The following is a 24,940-nucleotide window of genomic DNA, read 5'->3' as shown; positions in this document are numbered from 1 at the left end:
TAAAGAGTGGGTGGCTCGCCAGAATGACGGCTACTGCCTGGAAGATAATACCCTTATTCAATAACATAACACATGGTTACTGCGACTCCAACATCGCTCTACAACAGCAAGAGGAAATGTGGAAAAAGGATTCGCAATCACAAAGCGGGGAGTAGCTGGCTTGTTACGGCGGTTACTACCCCAAACTAAATAAGCCTGATACTTCACTTTCAATGCAATTTTCCAGCATAGCTCTCTGCTTTAACGGCAGGGGAGAAGAAAACTGATACTTCACGCATATCCAGCATAGCCTCTCTGCTTCAACGGCAGGGGGGAGAAGAAAAACTGATACTTCACGCATATCCAGCATAGCTCTCTGCTTCAACGGCAGGGGAGAAGAAAAACTGATACTACATGCATATCCAGCATAGCTCCCTGCTTCAACGGCAGGGGAGAAGAAAAACCACCAATAAGGGCTGAATAACATATTCTGGGTAAAACAAATAAGCATGGTTGTAGCTTGCTTATTGCGGCGGTTACTACCCCCTACTACCCCTAACTAATTCAAGCTAGATATTTCACTTGGATGCAGCTCCATCACTGCTCTCTACATTAATGGTGGGGGTGGAAGGGAAATAGAACCAAAGAGCTAAGAGAAACAGATAAGTATGAGAAAAATGTGTGAAGCTTGCTGGGCAGACTGGATGGGCCGTTTGGTCTTCTTCTGCCGTCATTTCTATGTTTCTATGGATTTCCTGCAGGATGGGCTTCAGAAGGGTCTCTCCCTCAGCTCCATCAAGGTCCAGGTGGCTGCGCTGTCTTGCTACGGTCCCCTGAAGGACGGCAAGACTATTGCCACGCACCCTGATGTTTCTCGCTTCCTGAAAGGAGTCAAGCACATTCGTCCCCCACTGAAGTGGCCAGTGCCTCTGTGGAACCCTCAAACATAGTTTTGGATTTCCTCGCGGGATCCACTTCAGACCCCTTTGGGGCCTGTCTCTCCGTTCTCTAACTTTGAAGATGGTTGTTTTTGCTGGCTGTGTGTTCAGCATGCCGCATTTCGGAACTACAAGCGCTGTCCTGCCGTGATCCCTTTCTTAGAATCACTTCCAGAGGCTATCCATCTTCGCACGGTTCCATCCTTCTTGCCTAACGGTAGTCTCACAATTTCACCTCACCAGACCATATCCTTGCCAACACGGCGGGTCTGAAGAAATCAGAGAAGGGCGTTTGCTACGCCATCTCGACATCGGCAGATTGCTGCCCAGATACTTGGGAATTGACAGAAGAGAGACGAACGACGGACCATCTGTTCGTCCTTCACAGCGGAAGAAACAAGGAGAAGCGGCCTCTCGGCCCCCATCGCCCGCTGGATTAAAGAAGTTATCAGAGCGGCTTACGTAGAGGGCGGGAAGTCACCACCCTCGACAAGTCAAGGCTCATTCTACCAGAGCCCAAGCAGCATTCTTGGCGGAATCGAGGATGCTGTCGCCCGCAGAAATATGTAAAGCGGCGACATGGTCCTCCCTCCATACCTTCTCCAGGTTTTACCGTCTGGATGTCCAGGCCAGGGAGGACACAGCATTTGCGAGGGCAGTCTTACGCGGTCCTCAAGGCAGCCTCCCGCCCAGTCCGGGAGTAAGCTTTTGTACATCCCACTTGTTCTGAGTCCATCTGGCTACACGCTAGGAAATGTTGAGATTACTTACCTGATAATCTCATTTCCTTAGTGTAGACAGATGGACTCAGCATCCCGCCCGGCTGCCGGTATACCATGGATTTCACCGATTCAAGGTTAGGCCATGTCATTTTCTTACATAAGAGTGTCCCCTTTGCCAGGTGTCGACGCCTTCCGGTTTGGGAACGCTGGCGGTCTCCAGCTACTATCAATCGGTTCAGGGGAATCCTGTTTCACTATTTCATTGATCGTCAGTACACATATATCCATAACAGCTTTTGCAAGGAAGATTACTTAATTGCCTCACTTCCTGTGGGGGTATATGTACCCGTGCTTGACGTCAGATTCAGCCTCCAGCTGCTAGCACGAGCACACTATACCCACTTGTTCTGAGTCTATCTGTCTACACTAAGGAAAACGAGATTATCAGGTAAGTAATCTCAACATTTCCTGATTGCAGAGTTTTCTGCATTGGACTGTGGTTTTCTGTGTTGGTGTGTGGTTTGGGTGTTGGTATAGTAAGGTAGTGGAGATTAGCTTGTGGTCAGACCAAGGGATTGGCTGGCAGACGATGGGCGAGGATTGAGTTAGGCCCTGGTTGATGAAATAAGATCGAGAGTATGTCCTGCTTTATGAATAGGTTCTTGAATGAGTTGATTGAATTCCTTGCAGAGGAGAGTGTTGAGGAAGGATTCACAGTTAGGAGAACGAAGGTTGGCATCTACATGAAGATTGAAATCTCCTACAAGGATGGCTGGCTTATCGGTTCGTTGATATGTTTAGCTATCAATTCAATTAAAGGAGATGGGTCTGAGTCGTGGCGACCTAGGGGGACATAGGTGAGACCAATTTGTAGCTGGGGTGTTTTGAAGACTGAGAATTCCAGAGACTGTTGTGTGGTTGACACGTGAAGCGAAACTCGTAAATCTTTTTTTGCTGCAAGAAGCAGCCCACCTCCTCTTTTCTTCAGTCTGGGGGTGGAGAAAAAGTCGAAAGACTGAAGGGGGAGTTGATTAAGGAGGACAGTATCCTCTGGTTTTAGCCAGGTTTCTGTGATGGCACACAGATGAGGTAGTCATATAAGAGGTGGGTTTTCTTTGTGAGAGATTGGGCATTCAAAAGGATTAAGGAGAATAGGGTGAGACCCAGTAATTGGTTTAGAGGAGAAAGCATTATAGGGATGAGTCTTTTATGTTGTTGTTGCTGATGGGGGGGTGTTTGTATAGGAAAGGTGGCGGCGTTTCTCCTGTAATTATGAATGATTGGAATGGCCGAGTAAAGCATGCCTGCGTAAACTTTGAGAGAAGGTTGCGGAACAGCAACAGTGGAAAGTGGATTCTCAGGGAAAAGCAGAGTTTTGTGCGTTAGCAGTGTATTACTTCAGGGGCTGTACGAAGGGGCGTACTAAGGGGTAGGCCCCTTTGTCGCGCTCCTTCGGCGCACGACACCGGGAGGTAGTTGTGCGCCGGGAGGTAGAGCCCGAGATTTAAAGGGCTCTTACCTGGCTTCCTTTGCCTCGCTGGTCGTCACTTCCTTACACTGCAGTTTTAAATTTGGCGCGGTTTAGGGTTTCTGGCTTCTGATAGGGCCGATCGTGGAGATGACTAGCACCCACGTGGTGTCTATCTCATGTATCGTGTATCTCATGTATGGTGTCGATTCTCGTGTATCTCATGTATGGTGTCGATTCTCATGTATCCCCCTGTTAAAAATATATCAGCCTAATCGTGCATTCTGATCATTTTGTATATCGACAGATGACTCCATTAGTAAACGGTACAGAGACAATCATTCACACACCTGTCATCCTTTCTTCAACTATCTGCGCCTCAGCCAAGCATGTTTATTGTTTATATATTTGTACATTCCATGAATTTTTCCAAGTGTAACATATATTGTGTAATCAAAAGCAACTGGCTAAGCAAATCCATCGTAACACACAATCCAAAACAGAACTTACGATCTAGGAATAAAGGCCTCCTCAAACTCCCTCACGCAAGAATCACTCGACTAAACACAACACGTGAGAGAGCCATATCCATCGCCAGCCCCAAACTCTATACCAAGTGGACTAACTCAACCAAGCATGAAAATGTTCAAAAAGGACTTAAAACCTGGCTGTTCACGAGAGCCTACTCAAATTCACTCAATCATCCAGCATACAAATCAACACGCAACCCCAACAATATAAAAAGGATACATCCCCACCTAACTAACAACAGTGTGTAGGAAATATCTTTGCAGTAGGAAATAACTTGCAGTATGTAACACTTTGCAGTATGTAATAACTTGATGCGGCAAGTCATAACTAGTAGATGTAACTAACCTACACTACATAAGATTATGTGATGATGATACTACAATCTGTGTATGTTTCTGTAAACCGTTCTGATGGCGAAACCGAATGACGGTATACAAAACACATAAATAAAAATAAAATAAATGACTTATGTAACACATTTGTGTCTAGATCTTCAATGGATTTCCATCCTCTCATTTGGTTAATCCACACAGAAACAGGTGGTGGATGGACATTCACCCAATATTGCAATATTAGCAATTTAGCCAATAGTAATGCAATTTGAGTAAACCTTTTCCCCTTGTGACAAGGATAATAGCCCATGTGGCCTCACCCAGTATTAAAACTTTCCCCAAAAATGGTGGTCGTACTTCTATAATCATGGTTATCTTATCTAGTACTAAAGGTGTCCTATTCTACCGGAGTTTTCAATTTCTTTCGATTTCTTTGTTCTCATTAACGTACTTGCTTCTGTTTATGTATGTTGAGAGTTTGGGTTGGATGGGAATATGGGCCAGAGTTTAGTGGTGGATGGGGAAGTCTGGCAGACTAAGAGCAGCAGGGCTGGGGCTTTTGTGGAACTTATTAAATAATCAAGGAATTCTTTCCTTAGGAGGAACGTTCACGGAGGGAACGTGTCCGTCAGTCACGTATGGATACTGACTTGGAGACTATGGAGCTCGACCAGGGAGGAGAGGTAGGGTTGATTTTCTAGGGGAAACATGCTTATGGTATTTTTATCGCTAAGGAGAGGTCTTATTCTGGGAGAGGCATGGCATTGGGAATCTCTTCCCCCCCCCCTTTTTTTTTTTTTTTTTTAAGGGAAACTACTTTGGCCATATCTTTATATATGGAGGAAGAAATGTGAAAGTGATTTTGGGTATTTCTTGGGTAGGTCTGTACCCTTTCTCACAAGATTCATGGTATTCTGTTGGACTGTTATAGCTATAACCTGATTTTCTCCTTAATGCTCAGTCTGGTTCTGTGACCAGGAATTATAGGCAGTGTGTGCAGCCACCTCTCCATATTTGCTTTTTGATGTGCTTCAGGTATCGAGGGTCTGAAAGTTGTTGACTAACTCTTTGCTATATCCATCTTCATCTGCTCAAGCTCTTGATTTGCATCAATGATATTAAAGTGGTGTTCCTGGTCCATATCCTGATCAGTCCAGACCCCAGTGGGTTTTTGCACTCCACCCAGCAGATGGGTCAGAACAAAGCTTCGAGGCACTGGTATCCCAAGTATGCCACCTGCAGCTCATCACTATTCTCTTGACTCCAGCAAATGGTGGTCGGGTATACCTGCATCTCTGTGTGAGACGGATTTTTTCTTGCTCTGAGGTGCTAGGTTCAGTGTCTGGACCCATCACTCAGGTAGAGCCCGTGTGGGTTCCGGGTCCCCTGATAGCCAGGGGACTGCTCCCTCAGCGACCCGAAGGCTCCCCCTCAGTCTCTGTGGTACAGGGAAGTAGCCCCTTGGGGATTTTTTTTCTTTTATTTTTAGCTTAGGCTTTATTTTTTTCTGTTACTAGAAGTTTTGTGTAAAAAAACAAAAAAAAACCCAACCCATCTCCAAGTTCCCCTGTTCACCGTGGCTCCCAGGGTAAATCAGTCCTACCCGGTAGTGCAGAGCCAGGCAGACCACTGAGGAGGAGGGGAGAGTGTTTCAGCCGGTAAGAACCTCCTTGGACGTTTTTAGTCTCCCTGCCCTCATTTTTTTCTGCCGGCTCCGGAGCTATTTTTCTACGGTGGCTATTTTGTTCTTTCTTTTTCGACCTCCCATGTGGCTCCCCAGTGTTTCTGGGGGCTGATTTTCGCAGTGTTTTTGGTGGGGTTACCAGGGCTGGGTGGCAGCACCTGTTTTCTTCTGGGTTGGGGGTGGGGAGTTATATGTCCTATTTTTCAAGAGGAACATGACAAACTCCTCTGGTGGAACCCTGTAAGGCTTACGGGGTATGGTCAGCATGTTTAGTCCCCCCTGTCACTGTGCACAGACTGTGCACTGGGTGGGGAAGGGGCCTCAGATAAGAGGACCAAATCTAAAATGTCTGCATGCAGGTCAGGCTCGGCAGCTGGGTCTAATGTATTGAGCCCAACCCCCACTGCATACCCTGTGGAAAAGGTCTCTCAGGATGACCCTCCCCCGCTGACCCCTACTGCGCGGACTCCGAGACCGGAATCGAGAGATATGGACACTGATACTAGCAGTGACGAGATGGGACCGGGGGGGAATTTCACCGGAATTTGTGTTACTCATGTACGAAGCATAGAGTCCAGGATGGGAGCGTGGGAGCTCCCAAGCATCCCCATCTGCGAACTGACGGTTGTCTGTCCCGGGCAACTTTGGCTCTGGAGGATCTGGTGGGTGTAGTCGACCAGCAGGGGAAGAACTCCACTCCGCCCCCGAGGGACACCGCTGCAGATCAGGGTGAGGTCCCTCCAGACGTAGATAAGGGCAACAATGATCAGGATCTGGTAGAACCTAGTGCGGAGGGGGACGACTACCGCGTAGTCCGGCTGTTTAAGAGGGAGGAATTGCGCCACCCTTATTCCCCAGGTGCTTGAGGAATTGGGGGTGAGATCCTCGCTGGAAGATTCCGACAGCAAGGGAGTGAACCCAGTCCTGGACTGTCTCCAGGGTCCACCTAGTGCTTTTCCCATCCCGAAGAAGATTCAAAAGCTCATCAGCCGGAAGTGGGAATCCCCGGAGGCGGGGCTTAAGGTCGGCCGGGCGATGCAAAAACTCTACCTGCTAATGGAGGAATATTTAGAACGCCTCAGGGTACCTAAGGTGGATGCGGCTGTATTAGTGGTGACCAAGAAGACCACCATTCCAGTGGCAGGAGCGGCTGCTCTAAGAGATGTGCAGGATCGCGAGCTGGATCTGAAGCGGGTGTTCGATGTCTCCTCCTTAGGACTTCGGGCGGCGATGTGTGCCAGCATGATGCAAAGAGCATGTTATGTTGGATTCAAAAACCGCAGGACCCATTGTCTTCTGGGACTTTGTCAGCTTCTCAGGCGGCTTGTCTGGAGGCGGCGGTAGCATATGTGGCAGATGCCTTATATGACTTGGTGCATTCGGTGCCCGGACTATGGTCTCCTTGGTGGCGGCTCGGCGACTCCTATGGCTCCGCAGTTGGGCAGCGGATGCTTCCTCCAAGTTGCAACTGTGCAGTCTGCCTTTTTGAGGCAAGTTCCTGTTTGGAGAGGATTTGGATCAGCTGATGAAATCTCTGGGGGATTCCAAGGGCAATAAACTGCCGGAAGATAGAAAGCTCTACCGGAAATCATTCAGTCCCTCTATTCCGTTTTCAGGATTTCCGAAAAAGCAGGTCGGGGAGGAGTATTCCACCCTCTGGTTCCAGACAGACCTCTTCCCGTAAAAGAAGGCTACATTTTAGAATTTTCTTGGCCTCTCATGCTGGCCTTTGTGGAATCGCGATGCGTTTCCCGCAACAAGTAAGCCGCGGTAGAAGACACTCTACAAAGATTGCTGGCCTAGAAGGCTATCATTCCCGTGCCGTCCGAGGAACGGGGGAGGGGACGGTACTTCATTTATTTTGTGGTTCCCAAAAAAGAAGGCACTTTCCGACCCATGCTGGACCTACAGAAGGTGAATCGCTGCTTGAAGGTGCCCTGTTTTCTAATGGAAACATTTCAAACAATCATTACAGCGGTTCAAAAGGGAGAGTTCCTTGCCTCCTTGGATCTCACCGAGGCTTATCTACACATCCTGATTCGCAGTGCTCACCAGAGATTCTTGCGATTCAAGATCCTGGCTCAGCATTTTCAGTTCCGGGTGCTGCCGTTTGGATTGGTGACCGCTCCACGCACCTTTACCAAGGTGATGGTTGTAGTGGCGGCAACCCTCCAGAAGGAAGGGATAATGGTCCATCTTTACCTCGACAATTGGCTGATTCTAGCCAAGTCGGAAGAAGAAGGTGAGCGGACAATTCTTCATGTGATCCATTGTCTCCAGTCCCTAGGCTGGGTAATCAACGAAGCGAAAAGTCATCTGACTCCGTCACAGTGTCTGGGATTATTTTGGAGCTCATTTCGACAACCTCCAGGGCAGGGTGTTTCTTACGAACGAAGGATGTACAAATTGCAGCAACAAGTGTGTCTCTTGTTACAGCTTCCAATCCCCAGAGTGTGGGATTACCTTCAAGTTCTGGGGTTCATGGCTTTGATGTTGGAATTGGTGCCTTGGGCCTTCGCTCACCTGAGACCGTTGCAGAGAGATCTATTGACACGGTGCGACCCAGTGTCCGAGCAATACCAATTGCCCCTGCCTTTGCCGCAGCGAATCAGGTCTAGCCTGCAATGGTGGCTGTCAGAGGACAACTTACAGAAGGGTTTGGGTGATCGTGACAATGGATGCGAGCCTTCAAGGCTGGGGAGTGGTGTGCCTCGGTCATGCAGCGCAGGGAACCTGGTCCTTACCCGAATGGTTGTGGTCTATCAATCGCCTAGAGACAAGGGCAGACCACAAAGCATTGTTGGCATTCCAGTCCCTGGTGCACGGGAGAATAGTTCAAGTCTTCTCGGACAACGCCACCACGGTGGTGTATCTCAATTACCAGGGAGGAACCAGGCGTCCGGCCGTGGCGCAGGAAGCATACCTCCTCTTCCCTTGAGCCGAGCTTCATCTGGAAGGCATCACAGTCTCTCACGTGGCAGGCATGGACAACGTGCAGGCAGACTTCCTCAGTCGTCAACAGCTGGATCCCGGGGAGTGGGAACTATCCCGGGAGGGTTGGAATCACATTTGTGCTTGATGGGGAGTTCCCCAACTGGACCTCATGGCGACCTGTGTCTACACCAAGACGGACTGGTTTTTCAGCCGAAAAGGAAATCGGGGCAGTAGGAGTAGACGCCCTAGTCTGCAAGTGGCCAACCGGAATACTCTTGTATACCTTTCCTCCATGGCCCCTGACCAGGCGCGTTCTCTGGCGCATAGAGGACCATCATGGTTCGGTAATTCTGGTGGCACTGGAGTGGCTGCGGTGGCCGTGGTTTGTGGACCTGGTATGGTTGGTGACAGACAGCCCGCTACGCCTAGCTCATCTGCCAAACCTCCTGCGACAAGGGCCCATTTTTTCGGATCGGAGGATCACTCCTCTCTCGCAGCCTGGTGTTTGAGAGGTGGCGGTTACGGATGAAAGGTTATTCGGAACAGGTGATTTCCACCCTGCTTCAGTCCAGGCGGCCCTTGACATCTATGGCATATGCTCGAGTGTGGAAGGTGTTTGGTGTGACCATCAGGGTGTAGTGCAGTTGTCTGTGGCCATTTCTCAGGTCTTGGGGTTTTTGCAGCAGGGATTATCTAAAGGTTTGGCTTATAGTTCCCTGCGTGATCAGGTTTTGGCCCTGGATGGCCTCTAGCCAGCCACTCGGACAATGTCCTTTTCCTGAAAGGGGTGAAGCACCTTCGTCGCCCTCTTCGTAAATTATGCCCGGAGTGGAATCTCAATCTGGTGTTGAGGGTGCTTCGTGATCCCCCTTTTGAGCCTTTGGGACCCGCTTCCTTAAAGGACCTCACCTTGAAGACTGTGTTCTTGGCCATCTGTTCCGCGAGGCGCATTTCAGAATTGCAGGGATCCCTTCCTTCGCATCTCGGCTGATAAGGGTGTCCCTGTGCACAGTCCCTTCCTTTTTGCCGAAAGTGGTATCTGCCTTTCATGTTAATCAGTCTGTGGAGTTACCCGGATTCCCTGATTGAGCTTGTGGACCCCTGTATGGGAAGAGATCTTTATCTGTTAGATGTCCGCCGGGTTCTCCTTTAGTATTTGAAGGTCACTAACTCTTTTTGAAAATCAGATCACCTTTTTGTGCTCTTTAGAGGTCTAAAGGGTGAAAAGGCATACTTGGCTCGCTGGCTGAAGGAAACAATTTGCTTGGCCTACATCGGGAAGGGTCGCCCCGTCCAGACTGGTTTGAAAGGTCACTCTACGAGAGCGCAAGCAGCTTCTTGGGTGGGGTGTCAGTTGTTGTCGCCTGAGGAGATTTGCAGAGCCGCAGTCTGGTCTTCCCTGCATACCTTCACCTGGATGTCCGGGATCCAGACCAAGCGCTTTTTGGGGAAGAGAGTCTTGCGAGCGGGTCTTTCGGGTTCCCGCCCAGTGTAATTTGGCTTTGGTACATCCCACTGGTCTGGACTGATCTGGTATGTACAGGAAAGGAAAATTTGGTTCTTGCCTGCAAATTCTCATTCTTGTAATACCACAGATCAGTCCAAGACCCGCCCAGGTGCTACTGCTGAAAGACTGATTTACCTAATGGTTGCCTTCTGTACCCAGGGAATCTATCAGAATGATTCTATAATATTTTGGTTTTTGTTATGAACCGTGGTTCAAACCTGATTTTCAGGTATTGGGGTCATTTGTTTCGGACCCTTGAGGGAGTTGTTTTCCTGTTCGCCTTTGTTTTCGGGAATTAGATGTTGTTTTGTCAATTATTCTTTGCTTGGGTATCGATAAATACTGATGAGCTGCAGGTGGCACACTTGGGATACCTGTGCCTCGAAGCTTTGTTCTCTGACTTCATCTGCATAACCCACTGGTCTGGACTGATCTGTGGTATTACAGGAATGAAAATTAGTAGGTAAGAACCAATTTTCCTGTAACTGTGATTTGTTCCTAGGCTTTGGCTCCACGACAGGTGTTGGATCTTGAGGATTTAGTATTTGCACAAGGCAGCCACTTCATGGCTAACAAGCGCTGCCAGCTGCCCGATGGCTCCTTCCGTCGCCAGCGCAAAGGATATGAGGAAGTGCACGTTCCTGCTCTGAAGCCCAAGCCCTTTGCAACTGATGAGGTTTGTGATTTTTTTTTCCCCTGTGTCTTTTCATGACCATGCTTCCTCTGCTTTCCTCTCCCTGAATCGGTCATCATTGGAGTCTGAGTTGGTAAATAGTTCCTTTCATCCCCTCATGCAAACTACAAAATATAAGTGAATCTAACACTTCTTCATTTTCTCTTTTCAGCAAATGATTCCTATTGAGAAGCTGCCAAAGTATGCTCAAGCTGGATTTGAGGGATTCAAGTCATTAAATAGAATCCAGAGCAAACTCTACCGTGCTGCATTGGAAACAAATGAGAATTTATTGCTTTGTGCCCCCACAGTAAGATTTCTCTTCATCTATACTATAAAATCCTAAATCCCTAACAATTTCCTTTTCCCTGTCTCTCTACCAAGCTATCCATACTGTCCCCTTCTCCCATGCTAAAATGGCAATCTTAACCTTTTTTTCACCCCAAACCAGTAAATCCTGTAACCTAATCTTTTTCTTCCCTGATGCTGTCAACTGTGCAACTTTAACTTTCCTGTCGTGTAGCCAGATGGACTCAGAACAAATGGGTATAGTATGCTCGTGCTAGCAGTTGGAGACGGATCTGATGTCAGCACGGGTATATATACCCCCACAGGAAGCATAGCAACTTAGTAATTTCCATCTCCAAAGCAGTTTGGAGAGCCTGCACGCTCGCTGAGCGTGTTTTCCAAATCTACTTTCTACTTTCTTTTTTACTAAAACTTCTACAGCACCATCGAGCCCCGCACTCCTGCGGTGATACCCTAAGGTCCCTCCCCCAGTTGAGTTTCCCGGGGTGATTTCCGTGATCCCCCCGGAGGTGTAAGTCCTCAGTCCGGTGGCCGAATCGCGGCAGGAACGTAGCCCCCGGGCGAGGCATACGAGGCGCCTCGGTCCCGGCGTGGACGAGGCAGCGGGTGCATATCCTCAAACGCGGCTGTGAAGGTACTTGCCCTCTCCCCCCGCAGCCGGAGACCGCCCGGGTTCCAGCCGGGAAGCGCCGAGGATCAGGTAAGGCGTACATCTCTTACTTTTGGTCTCCGAGGAACCGAGGATCGGCGGCGTGGCACGCCGTGGAGGGCGCCATTTTGTGGGCCTTGTTCAGGTATTGAGCGCCCGTGATAGGCGCATGTCTATGACTAAGTGCATATTATATACATCATTGTGCGTATATTGCTGACCGCTTATTGCTGAGAGCATATTGCATACCATTGAACGTGTATTGCTAACCGCTTATTGCTGAGAGCATACTGCATACCATTGAGCGTGTATTACTAACCGCTTATTGCTGAGAGCATATTGCATACCATTGAGCGTGTATTGCTGACCGCATATTGCTGAGCGCCTTTTGTATACTATTGAGCGTGTATTGCTAACCGCTTATTGCTGAGAGCATATTGAATACTATTGAGCGTATATTGCTGCCGCATATTATTGTGCGCCTGTTATACTAAGCGTATATTGCTGCCGCATATTATTGTGCGCCGGTTATATTACGCGTATATTGCTGCCGCTTATTATTGTGCGTCTGTTATACTAAGTGTATATTGCTGCCGCATATCATTGCGCGCCCATTGTATTAAGCGTATATTGCTGCCGCATATTATTGTGCGCCCATTGTATTAAGCATATATTGCGGCCGCGTATCATTAAGCGCATACTTTTCAATGGAACAGAACGCCTCAGCGTCTTCAGCGGGGGTGCCTCCTGCCTCCGGCATTAAAGCCCTCGGCCTCTGCTCCGCATGCCAGCTTCGAGCCACGCACAGTGAAGAACCAGACTCCCTATGTGCCCAATGTGAGGAGGCCGTGGGACCCTCTGGCCAGGACCAGTCTCAGCCATGATTTGCTGACAGTTCCCCAGGGGCTACCCCAGATTTAGCAGGCAGTCGCGACCAATCTGGAATCCCGGGGGATCTTGTACCCCGGCGATTAGAGACGCTTCAATTTCCTGGGTGGATCTCTTTAAGGGGATTCATGCCTTTGTACAGATGCAAACGGCTTCCCGTCCAGGCCCTGCGGTTCCTGCTGTTCCTGCTGTGGCTGCGACTGCGGCGGCTGCTGCGGTTGCGGCTCCAGTGGATCCTGTTCCTGGACCTTCACGCCCTTATCGTGAGCGGGACCTCCTGCCGCTAGACAGTCCGGGTCAGTCGGACCAGGAGGTTTCACCGGATGAGTCCGAACTCCCGGACGAAGGGGAACTTCCCTCAGGGATTGAGCCATATAGAACCATGAGGCGGTTCTTCCCTAAGGAGGATCTCTCCGACCTAGTGTCTCAGTGCCTGGCGGAGTTGGATATTACAGGTCCCAGCGCTACGGTACCCTCTGCGCAGAACCCCCTGCTGGAAGGTCTTCGTCCTACAGCCCGCCATTTTCCATTCTTGCAAGTGGCACAACAACTGATAGATTTAGAATGGGCTGCACCAGCGGCCTCATTCAAAGGGGGTCGGGCCTTGACAGGCATGTACCCCCTGGCACCGGCTATCCAGGAGCTGCTGGCGTGCCCTCAGGTGGACACCTTGATTAGCGCTGTGGTCAAGCACACTACCATTCCAGTTGAAGGGGGGGCGACCCTCAAGGAGCCTCATGACCAGCGACTGGATGCCATTCTGAAACAGACTTTTGAGGTGGCAGCTCTATCTTTGCGGATCACCACCTGCTGCACAGTGGTGACGCGTTCCTGTTTGTCACAGGTCAGGAACAACGCTCCAGCAGCAGACATGGAGTCAGCTCTCTCGTTCCTCACGGATGCTGCATCAGAACTAGTCCGGACAACGGCCAAGGGGATCTCATCCTCCGTAGCCGCTCTGGATCCGGAAATGGTCAGCCGATGCGCCTTCAAAGACACGCCTCACCAGATTGCCCTTTAAGGGCTCTTTCCTGTTTGGCAGCGGCCTTGATAAACTGGCCAGCACATGGGGCACCTCTCCAGTACCTCGATTGCCGGAGGATCGGTTCAGAAGGAACCAGCGCGCCTTTCCAAGGCCCTCCAGCGGTAGAAGCTCCCAGCGCTTCATTCCCTACAGGAGTCGCTACCAGGCACCTCGTCCTCGGGCCAGGAACCAGTCCTTTTGGACCAAGCAGCGCAAGAGGGGAGCAGGCCCGGGCTCAGGTCCCGGCCGCACCTCACAATGATAATCCGCCGATTCATCTGGGGGACGGAGCCATAGGGGGCAGGTTAACCTTCTTCTACCCCAGATGGGTCGATTACGTCTGACCAGTGGGTCCCGCCATCATCCGAGAGGGGTATTATCTGGACTTTCATCACCTCCCTCCGGACAAGTTTGTGGAATCTTCCTGTCCCACACACAAGAAGGCAGCATTGGAAGCTACCCTGGCGAGGCTCCTGTCCTTGAAAGCCATCATCCCAGTACCTGCCTGGGAAGTGAATTCTGGGCACTATTCCATATTCCACTATTCCATATTATTTCATAGTACCCAAGAAAGGGGGCACCTTTCGGCCCGTACTGGACCTCAAGTCGGTCAGTCGATACTTAAGGGTCCCGAGGTTTCGCATGGAAATTCTGCGGTCCGTCAAGACCGCAGTACAGCCAGGAGAATTCCTCACGGCATTAGACCTGTCAGAAGCCTACCTGCATATCCCGATCCATCCGGATCATCAGCGCTACCTACGCTTCAAGGTTCTAGGACGCCACTTCCAATTTCGGGCTCTGCCCTTCAGGTTGGCCACGTCACCGCGGACCTTCATCAAGGTGGTCGTAGTGGTGGCAGCGGCACTCGGATGGGAAGGAATTCTGGTCCATCCCTACCTAGACGATTGGCTGATCAGGGCGAAATCACGAGAGGAGAGCCATCGGACAACCGACAGAGTGATCGCCCTTCTGGAAAGCTTGGGCTGGGTAATCACTCTCAGCAAGAGTTGCCTACAGCCTTCCCAGTCGCTGGAATACCTGGGAGTACAGTTCGACACGCAGGCAGACACAGTCAGTCTCACTGCCAAGAGAAGGTTGAAACTTCAGACGCGTATCCAGTACTTGATGGGAGCCAGTCGGCCCATAGCTTGGGATTATCTGCAGGTTCTCGGTCTCATGGCATCCACCCTGGAAGTGGTAACTTGGGCAAGGGCCCATATGAGACCTCTACAACACTCCCTGCTCTCTCGCTGGAGCCCCCGTTTACGGAACTATTCCATGCACCTACCTCTGCCTGCCAGAGTACGGATCCAGCTACGGTGGTGGTTGCAGTCCAACCACATGAGCAGGGGGTCGAAGATGTCCTCCCCCACGTGGACTCTGCTCACCACAGATGCCAGCCTGAGCGGCTGGGGTGCACACTGCGAAGGACTTACCGCACAAGGGCGGTGGAACAGAGAAGAGTCAGTGTGGAACATCAACCATCTAGAGGCTCGGGCAGTCCAATTGGCATGCCTTCGATTTGCTCACAGACTGAAGAACAGAGCAGTCAGAGTGATGTCCGACAACGCCACCACGGTGGCATACATCAACCATCAGGGCGGAACCAGAAGCCGACAAGTATCTCTGGAGATCGCCTCACTGATGGCTTGGGCAGAGGCGAATCTTCAGGACATCTCCGCCGTCCACATTGTCGGGAAGGACAACACCACGGCAGAGTTCCTCAGCAGAGAAAGCCTAAATCCGGGAGAGTGGCAGCTGTCACCCACAGCCTTCCAGATGATTGTCGATCACTGGGGGATTCCGGACATGGATTTACTGGCGGACAAGTCCAATGCTCAACTACCCAGATACTTCAGCCACAAGCGCGACCTGTTCTCACGCGGAATCGATGCCCTGGTTCAGCCATGGACTCCAGGGAATCTGCTATACGCCTTTCCTCCGTGGCTTCTGCTGGGCGCCATCATCCACAAGATTCAGAAACACCGGGGCCTAGTTCTTCTAGTAGCACCAGACTGGCCAAGAAGACCCTGGTATGCGGACATGAGAAGACTACTGGCAGGAGAGCCTCTTCCCCTGCCTCCTCTCCGGGACCTTCTATGTCAAGGTCCCATCCTCCACGAGGATCCAGCTCAATTCTCTCTTACGGTCTGGCCATTGAGAGGGCTAGACTGAAGAAAAGAGGTTACTCGGAGCCCATGATAGATACACTCCTCAGAGCTCGCAGGTTTTCCACATCCCTCACCTATGTAAGGATCTGGAGAGTATTTGAAGCATGGTGCGACACTCATGGCACCAATCCACATGTGACTACAATCCCTATTGTGTTGGATTTCCTGCAAGATGGACTTCAGAAGGGTCTCTCCCTCAGCTCCATCAAGGTTCAGGTGGCTGCGCTGTCTTGCTACGGTCCCAGGAGGGATGGCAAGACCATTGCCAAGCACCCAGATGTTTCTCGCTTCCTGACAGGAGTCAAGCATATTCGTCCGCCACTGAAGTGGCCTGTGCCCTTATGGAACCTCAACCTTGTTTTGGATTTCTTCGCGGGATCCACCTTCAGACCCCTTCGGGGCCTGTCTCTCCGTTCTCTCACGTTGTAGATGGTGTTTTTGCTGGCTGTATGTTCAGCACGCCGCATCTCAGAGCTACAAGCACTGTCCTGCCGTGATCCCTTTCTCAGAATCACTCCTGAGGCTATCCATCTTCGGACGGTTCCCTCCTTTCTACCTAAAGTGGTTTCACAGTTTCATCTTAACCAACCATATCCTTGCCTACCACGGCGGGTTTGAAGAAATCTGAAGAAGGGCGTTTATTACGCCATCTCGACATTGGCAGATTGCTGCCCAGATATCTGGAAGTGACACAAGAAGTACGAATGACGGACCATCTGTTCGTCCTGTACAGCGGAAAGAAATAAGGTGAAGCGGCCTCTCGGCCCACCATCGCCCGCTGGATTAAAGAAGTTATCAGAGCAGCCTACGTAGAGGCTGGGAAATCTCCGCCTCTACAGGTCAAGGCTCATTCTACCAGAGCACAAGCGGCATCCTGGGCAGAATCCAGGATGCTGTCGCCTGCAGAAATATGTAAAGCGGCGACGTGGTCCTCCCTCCATACCTTCTCCAGGTTCTACCGTCTGGATGTCCAGGCCAGGGAGGACACAGCATTTGCGAGGGCGGTACTACATGGTCCTCAGGCAGCCTCCCGCCCAGGCTGGGAGTAAAGCTTTTGTACATCCCATTCGTTCTGAGTCCATCTGGCTACACGCCAGGAAATGTTGAGATTACTTACCTGATAATCTCCTTTTCCTTAGTGTAGACAGATGGACTCAGCATCCCGGCCAGCTGCCTGTGTACATGGGTTTCACCGATTCAAGGTAAGCCATGTCATTTGTTTACATAAGAGCGTACACTCTACCAGGTGTCAACGCCTTCCGGTTGTGAATGCTGGCGGTCTCCAGCTACTATCAATCGGTCAGGGGAATCCTGTTTCACTATTTCACTGAGCGTCAGTACACACATCCATAACAGCTTTTGCAAGGAAGATTACTGAGTTGCTACGCTTCCTGTGGGGGTATATATACCCATGCTGACGTCAGATCCGTCTCCAACTGCTAGCACGAGCATACTATACCCATTCGTTCTGAGTCCATCTGTCTACACTAAGGAAAAGGAGATTATCAGGTAAGTAATCTCAACATTCCTTATCATCCTGTTAGAGCAGTCCAGATACATGACTTAATTCTGCCCTATCAGCGGAGACAAAGGACTACAAAACTTGTTCCAGTGAGCTCATCGTACATATATATATGGTAGTTAATTATCAGTATTCTCTGTCTCCAGGATATGGTAGCATGTATTGGATTGGTATAGCAGAATTTCCAGCTTTCAAGCTTTGGCCCCTGGCCTTATCTGGTGGAGCTCTTTGCTTCTCCTCCTAGGACATCAGTATTCTGCATGTACCCAGATCAGTTCTGACTCCTAGGTTTTGTCTCCCCTCCAGCAGATGGAGACATTTTTACTGACACTTAACAAAAGGTGCTACCTGCAGTCCCTCAGTGTGTCTCCAGCAGATGCTGGAGGTGCAAAGCCTGCAGTCTGGGTTTAAAAAAAATAAGGAACTCTGGTGAGTGCACCAGGACCTCCAGTTTTCAGCCCTTTCCGGTGACAAAGGCGCGAGCTACGAAAGGATCTCCGACCCCCTGCTCATCTACTTCATAAAACCAGGGGGTTGGCCCTACCAGGACCTAACAACCCCCTGGGAGGCAACCACTGCTGAATTCCTTTGCTGCTTGGTTGTATGAGCCCAGTTGATTAGCTCCTAGGATCCCTGCAAAGCCTCTTTGAGCCTGGTTGGTTAGTGGACTGGTTTAAGAAAGCCCTTAAGAGTGAGAACTGGACTTCCGGCAATGACATCACAGGAGACGGAAGCACAAGGGTAGAGCTCTGCGGCCCCGCTCCCCGAACTACCTTAAAATACCTTGTTCTCCTGACCAAAATCCGGACGCTTCACCTGCTGTCATGCCCTTTTTGCGGCGGCCACTGGTCCCGAGGACTGCGGAAATAGCTGGGTGAGCACTTGCGCTGTGCCTTTGATTTTCGGTTCCACCACGGGAACACTGAAAAAAATGGCAGCGGCCCTGCTTTTTGAAATTTCTGAGCCTCGTAGATCTACCGACTAGCTGCGGGTGTTCCCTACAGTGCTTGCTCCAGGTTTCCCCTGAGCAGAGGTATCTCGTCTGTGGAGTGGTATTGGGCATGCAAAATCGCAGCAGCCGCTGTGTTAGCGACCGCAGCACCCACCGGCCACGTGTTGGGAAGCCTAAAATGTCTGCAGTGCCTGCGGGTGAAAAGTGACATTCTCCTTCATGGAGGATGCCCTAAAGCAAATCTCTCAGCATGTTACGGAGGCCCTGGAAGGAAGACTTATTAAGCTCCAAACCTCCATAGAGGACATTAAAACGTTATGGAGAGCCAGTCTAAGTGCTTAGATACCGCCGAAGCCACCATTTCAGATCTTGGGGATCAGGTCTCTGAGTCGGAGTGCCAAGTGGTGGACCTGCGGAGCCACCAACGTGAGCTGCTCACTAGGATGGAAGAACAAGAGGACCGTGGACCCCGGAACAACTTGAAAATCATCGGCCTTCCAGACAAGTCAAGGACGGAGAATTATGTAATTTTATTGAAAAATGGCTCCCGGAACAGGTTGGGCTGAACCTGGTGGACGAACATCTGCAGTGTGAACGGATCCACCGGATGGGCCTTCCACACGATGGAACTGGCAGGCCCCGGCCTGTGATGGCGTGCATTCTGCATTGGGAACATAAAACACAGCTGATGAGGGCCTTCCGTCAGAAGACAACGATGGAGTACCAGAACAGCCGCATTTTGTTGTTCAATGATTTTTCCACCAGCACTGCAACTCAGCAGAAATTATCACCGGCCTGTACAGCGCTCCATAAACTGGGCATTCAATTTGCATTGTTGTATCCAGCCAAGCTGCGTGTTCATCATGATAACAAGATTCTCTTCTTCACTTCCAAGGAAGCAGCCGATGGATTCATCAGGACCCTCCCACGGCTGGATGAGTGAGGCAGGAATGGTTTTCAACACAGTTCTTTGTTATTGCTTCTGATATGGTTCAGCTGGAAGAACCATGGTGGCGAATGTGTTGTCCCTTGGGTGAACGTGGTGCCCACAAACTGTTTTTTTTTTCCCTTCCTGTCAATTGCACTCAGATCCCCTGAGCAGCAAATTGGGAACCTATTGGAAGCTGTACTGTTTGGGCAGATGGGGGCCTACCGCTCCTATTGATTCTGGCGGGATAGTTCAGACCTGATCTCTACTGGGCGGTGTGTGGATGACTGAGAGCTGCCTTCATGTCTATACTACCTGTTCCTGGGACCTACTGCTCCAGTAGGGATCTGTGCCACATGTTTTGGAGACCACCAACGTTTTGCTTTAATTGACTGAGACCTGCCTACCTATTGGGCCCTAGAAACTCTGGTGCTACCTGGGGGGGACTCTTCGATCTATCTCAGAGGGGAGCAGGGCTGGAGGTGAGCACCCCAGACCCCGGCGCTTATGCCTGGGGCGGGGTGTGCCCGTACCTCTTGGAGCTGGAGAGTCTGGTGATACGAAAGGTGTTTGGTGTGGATGTTTGTGATGAGTGGCATGAGTGTGGGTTTGAGTGTGTGGACGCTTGAGGGGGGGAGAACCTCTTTATGGGTGCGATGGGTTTTGTTTTTCTAGCTGGCTCGACATATGCTCTGTTGCTCTCCAAGGCCCAGGCTGAGGAGCTTTGGGAGTTTCTGTGGGAATAATATCACTGTCTCATATGCCCTTCTGGGTCTCTGGTATGGCGCAGATTAAAATTGTCACGAATGTGGATGGTGTCCATTCCCCGATCAAAAGAGAGAAATTATTCACTCTGTTTAAGCGCATGCGTGCTCATGTGGAATTCCTACAGGAAACGCACCTTAGTGATAGTGAGCATGCTAAACTGCGGAGGGAATGGGTAAGCCACTGTTTTTACACCTCCTTTAACTCCAGGCAACGTGGGGTGGTTATCCTTATTCATAAAAGTGTACCCTTCCGGCCTGAGCAGTCCTACCAAGACCCAGAGGGGGAGGTATGTCATTGTAGTGGTCTCACTACCTGAACAGAAAATGGTGTTGTGTAATATCTATGCTCCAAATGTGACTTTCCCCTCCTTTCTTTGCCTCTCTCGTGAGTCGACTAGCTGAGTTCTCTGACTGTCTTTTGGTAATTGGCGGTGACTTTAATATAGTTGCCAATAAACAACTTGACAGTTGGCCCCCTAAATCTGTTCAAACGCAAGATCAGAGAAAGGGTGTTAACCTCTTATGCGAAGAACTACGGTTACTGGACATATGGTGGGTATTGCACCCTGGAGACTCCGACTATACGTTTTATTCCAACCCATACCAGACCTATTCGCGGTTGGATTACTTATTGGTGTCAGTCATATTGCCCGAGGGTGACTGAGGCTAATATTGGCACTATCTCCCTCTCTGACCATGCCCCTGTGACGATGACGCTGCAATGTGGACCCAGTGCCCGGCCCCCATTTTCCTGGTGCATGCATCCTGACCTACTTAGACAAAACATTTCATAGTTATTTACAGACCAGTTGGACGGAATACCTGAAATATAATATTACTTCTGATGTGAATGCAGCGACTGTGTGGGAGGCCGGGAAGGCGGTGATGCGGGGTGCTACAATAGCTTATGTGGCTAGGGCAAATAAAAAAAAAAAAATGTAATGAGGAAATTTTGAGGCTAACTGCTACTCTTAAAGATGCCCAGCAGCAACACATGACCACGTCGACAGGAGAATCTAAGGCAATTGTCGATAGGGCCCGGGAAGCCCTTAACGGCTTGCTCCATCAGAAAGTGTCTAAGTCCCTTCGATATTACCAAGTACCACTTATATAAACACAGAAATAGGGCTAGTAGAATGATGACCCATCTTATCAGGCCTAAAGGACAATGAGCATCGGTGACGGGGATTCGGGATCGCAAGGGAGCCCACCTAAGTACGCCCATAGACATTGCACGCTGATTTCGGGAATTGTTTAAGTCCCTCTATGGTCCTAAGCCCATGGATGCAGCTGTGGCTGACTCCCTTTTTCAAGATCTCACGTGGCCCTCGCTGAATGCGGAACAGGTCACCATGCTTAACAGTCCCATTACAGAAGGGGAAATTTACTCTGTCATCCAGAAACTAAAAATGGGTAAAGCAGCTGGACAGGATGGGCTAGGCTCGGAATTTTACAAGATGCTGAGATATACCGTCTTGTCCCCGCTACAAAACTATTACGCTGACCTTTTGCTCACCCACCGTATAGCTGAGGGTTTTAATCGATCCTTCATTGTTCTTCCTAAATAGGGAAAGACCCCTGGAAGTGGGTTCGCATAGACCCATTTCCCTGTTGAATGTTGATATTAAAATCCTGGCAGCGGTCCTTGTGGCCCAACTAAACGGAATTTTACCTCCTCATTCACGATGTTCAGACAGGGTTCGTTAAGGGACGACAGAGGGTAAGAAACATGCGTAGATTACTGGCGGTCCTCCGTTACCAACCGACAGCAGAGGCCTTAGTCCTGAGTCTGGATGCCGAAAAGGCCTTTGACTCCTTAGCGTGGGAGTATTTGTTCTGGGCCATGCGACGTTATGGGTTTTCGGGGGCATTCCTTCAATGGCTGGAGTAACCTTATAGTAACCCTAGTGCCTCTATTTTACTTAACGGGGAACCCACATAACCCTTTCCTTTGCATTGTTGTGTCTGGCAAAGGTGCCCCCTTTCCCCGTTATTTGTGCTGGCCTTGGAGCCTTTGGCTATTCGGCTGCGAAGTAACCCAGGATTCACTGGGATTAGTGTAGATGGTCACCCTTTAAAGACAGCTTTGTTTGCTGATGATGTCCTTTAATTTTTGGGGAAACCATGTACCAGTATACCCATCATCATTAACCTTTTTTGATAGATTCCACCTGGTGGCTCAAAATTAATTATGGAAAGTCAGAGGCCTTGCCCTTAACTGTTCACCTGCCGGACTCCTGGGAGGACCCCTTTCCTTTTCAATGGGCCCCCGACAAGATAAAGTATCTGGGTGTCTAGGTCCCCCAACATTTGGAACAGTTCTATGAGCTAACTACTACCCCGTGTCTTCAAAAACTTAGAGCGCAGCTGCAGCTTTGGTTCCCTTTGCCACTATCCCTGTTTGGTAGGAGTGCCCTCATTAAAATGGTGGTCGTACCCCGGCTCCTGTATTTACTACATATGATCCCTTGCTGGCTGAAGGCTGGTGAACTTCATCAACTGCATGGGGGTCTCCAAACGTTTCTCTGGAAAGGGAGATGGGCCCGGCTGTCATATACAGTTCTGGAGCGTCCTCGGGAGCAGGGAGGGTTAAACCTGCTGGACCTTCGACTTTACAATGTGGCATGCCAGCTCCGATATGTGGGGGAATGGATCATGGGAAACTATTGTTACTGTGCACCTGGGATGTTAAATAAGATGTCACATTCTGACTCCCCTTTAAGTATCCATCAGCTGCGCCCGGGGCTGCGATGTAACATGATTTATCCCAGAGTATTTTTGCTTCCCTGTATTCGAGCTTGGAGGTGGCTGCGGCGACTATGGGGACTGCGGGGACTGGTAAGCCCTCCTTATGCCTTTTTTGGGGAATGCGAGTTTTGTGCCAGGGAGGGACAGTAAGGCTGTTTTCCAGGCTTGGGCAGATAATGGCGTAGTGTATATGTTCCACTTGTTGGACCCGGAATCTCATGTAATTCAGGATTTTGCTACCTTAGCTTGTACGTTTGTTACCTAACAAGTACTTTTATGCATACCTCCAAGCCAGGCACTACGTCCAGTCCTTTTCTTGGTCTGCGGAGGAACTGACCGGAAACTACTTTCGCCACTAAGGTTTTTGACACTGCCTGCCTCACTAACACGATCACTGGATGGAAAATACTGGGTCAATCCCTTGGGCAGGCTAGACAAATGCAATGCCTTGCGACCCGCTGGACTACTATGCTGGGCTCACCAATTGCCCAGGACTATATGTAGAGTTGTTTCAAGGCCCTTTACCAGTTGCTGCCAGATGTGGGGCTTCGTGAGGTTCAATTTAAAATTCTCCATTGTATCTACTACGATGATGTTTGCAGATACCAAATGAAGCTAGGATTAAATGGGCAATTTTCTCAGTGGAAGGGAGTGGACAGTGGAGTGCCTCAGGGATCTGTATTGGGACCCTTACTGTTCAATATATTTATAAATGATCTGGAAAGAAATACGACGAGTGAGATCTGGAAAGAAATACGACGAGTGAGATAATCAAATTTGCAGATGACACAAAATTGTTCAGAGTAGTTAAATCACAAGCAGATTGTGATAAATTGCAGGAAGACCTTGTGAGACTGGAAAATTGGGCATCCAAATGGCAGATGAAATTTAATGTGGATAAGTGCAAGGTGATGCATATAGGGAAAAATAACCCATGCTATAATTACACGATGTTGGGTTCCATATTAGGTGCTACAACCCAAGAAAGAGATCTAGGTGTCATAGTGGATAACACATTGAAATCGTCGGTTCAGTGTGCTGCGGCAGTCAAAAAAGCAAACAATGTTGGGAATTATTAGAAAGGGAATGGTGAATAAAACGGAAAATGTCATAATGCCTCTGTATCGCTCCATGGTGAGACCGCACCTTGAATACTGTGTACAATTCTGGTCGCCGCATCTCAAAAAAGATATAATTGCGATGGAGAAGGTACAGAGAAGGGCTACCAAAATGATAAGGGGAATGGAACAATTCCCCTATGAGGAAAGACTAAAGAAGTTAGGACTTTTCAGCTTGGAGAAGAGACGACTGAGGGGGGATATGATAGAGGTGTTTAAAATCATGAGAGGTCTAGAACGGGTAGATGTGAATCGGTTATTTACTCTTTCGGATAGTAGAAGGACTAGGGGACACTCCATGAAGTTAGCATGGGGCACATTTAAAACTAATCGGAGAAAGTTTTTTTACTCAACGCACAATTAAACTCTGGAATTTGTTGCCAGAGAATGTGGTTCGTGCAGTTAGTATAGCTGTGTTTAAAAAAGGATTGGATAAGTTCTTGGAGGAGAAGTCCATTACCTGCTATTAAGTTCACTTAGAGAATAGCCACTGCCATTAGCAATGGTTACATGGAATAGACTTAGTTTTTGGGTACTTGCCAGGTTCTTATGGCCTGGATTGGCCACTGTTGGAAACAGGATGCTGGGCTTGATGGACCCTTGGTCTGACCCAGTATGGCATTTTCTTATGTTCTTATGTTCTCCTCTTTGTGGTAAATGTGGTGCTGCCGAGGGCCACTTATATCATCGCCTGTTGGAGTGCTCAAAAGTGAAACCTTTTTGTAAGTCCGTTATTGAGGTGATTAATAAAGTACTGGAGGGGTTCTGTCTCACGGGTTTCCTCTTATTGGCCCACCAACAAACCGGTAAAGTTCCTGGTACCCGTTCCAGAGCGAAGTTTGAGTGCCTGGCGGTTCTGATGATCTGCCGTACCATCTTGGCTATATGGACTGACCCTCAGGCACAGCCCTCGGATATCGCTTGTTTCGGCAGGATGGCCTCACTATCACAGATGGAATACATGGATTTTTGCATTGGTAAACGGATGCCGGATAAATTGTATTGTGCCTGCTGGAATGCATGTTATGCGCAGTTTCCTCCAGCCTTACAGATTGAGCTCAGCAATAATGGCTACAAGCCTACATGGTCTTAACTG

The 24,940-nt window shown here is 49.6% G+C and overlaps 1 protein-coding gene across 1 annotated transcript in view; it reads left to right on the top strand.

Annotated features, from left to right (window-relative positions):
• SNRNP200 (small nuclear ribonucleoprotein U5 subunit 200) overlaps nucleotides 1-24,940 on the top strand; it is a 915,618-nt gene that overhangs the window by 215,532 nt on the left and 675,146 nt on the right. Inside the window, exons 10-12 of the mRNA XM_029604465.1 lie at nucleotides 4,570-4,653; nucleotides 10,598-10,771; nucleotides 10,941-11,078. Of these exons, the coding sequence (XP_029460325.1) occupies nucleotides 4,570-4,653; nucleotides 10,598-10,771; nucleotides 10,941-11,078 (396 nt within the window). The remainder of the gene's footprint in view (nucleotides 1-4,569; nucleotides 4,654-10,597; nucleotides 10,772-10,940; nucleotides 11,079-24,940) is intronic.

This window comes from Rhinatrema bivittatum, chromosome 5 (assembly GCF_901001135.1).
Source record: "Rhinatrema bivittatum chromosome 5, aRhiBiv1.1, whole genome shotgun sequence".
Lineage (NCBI taxonomy): Eukaryota > Metazoa > Chordata > Amphibia > Gymnophiona > Rhinatrematidae > Rhinatrema > Rhinatrema bivittatum.
The sequence above is the reverse complement of the archived record's forward strand: the minus strand, read 5'-3'. Positions and strand labels throughout refer to the sequence as shown.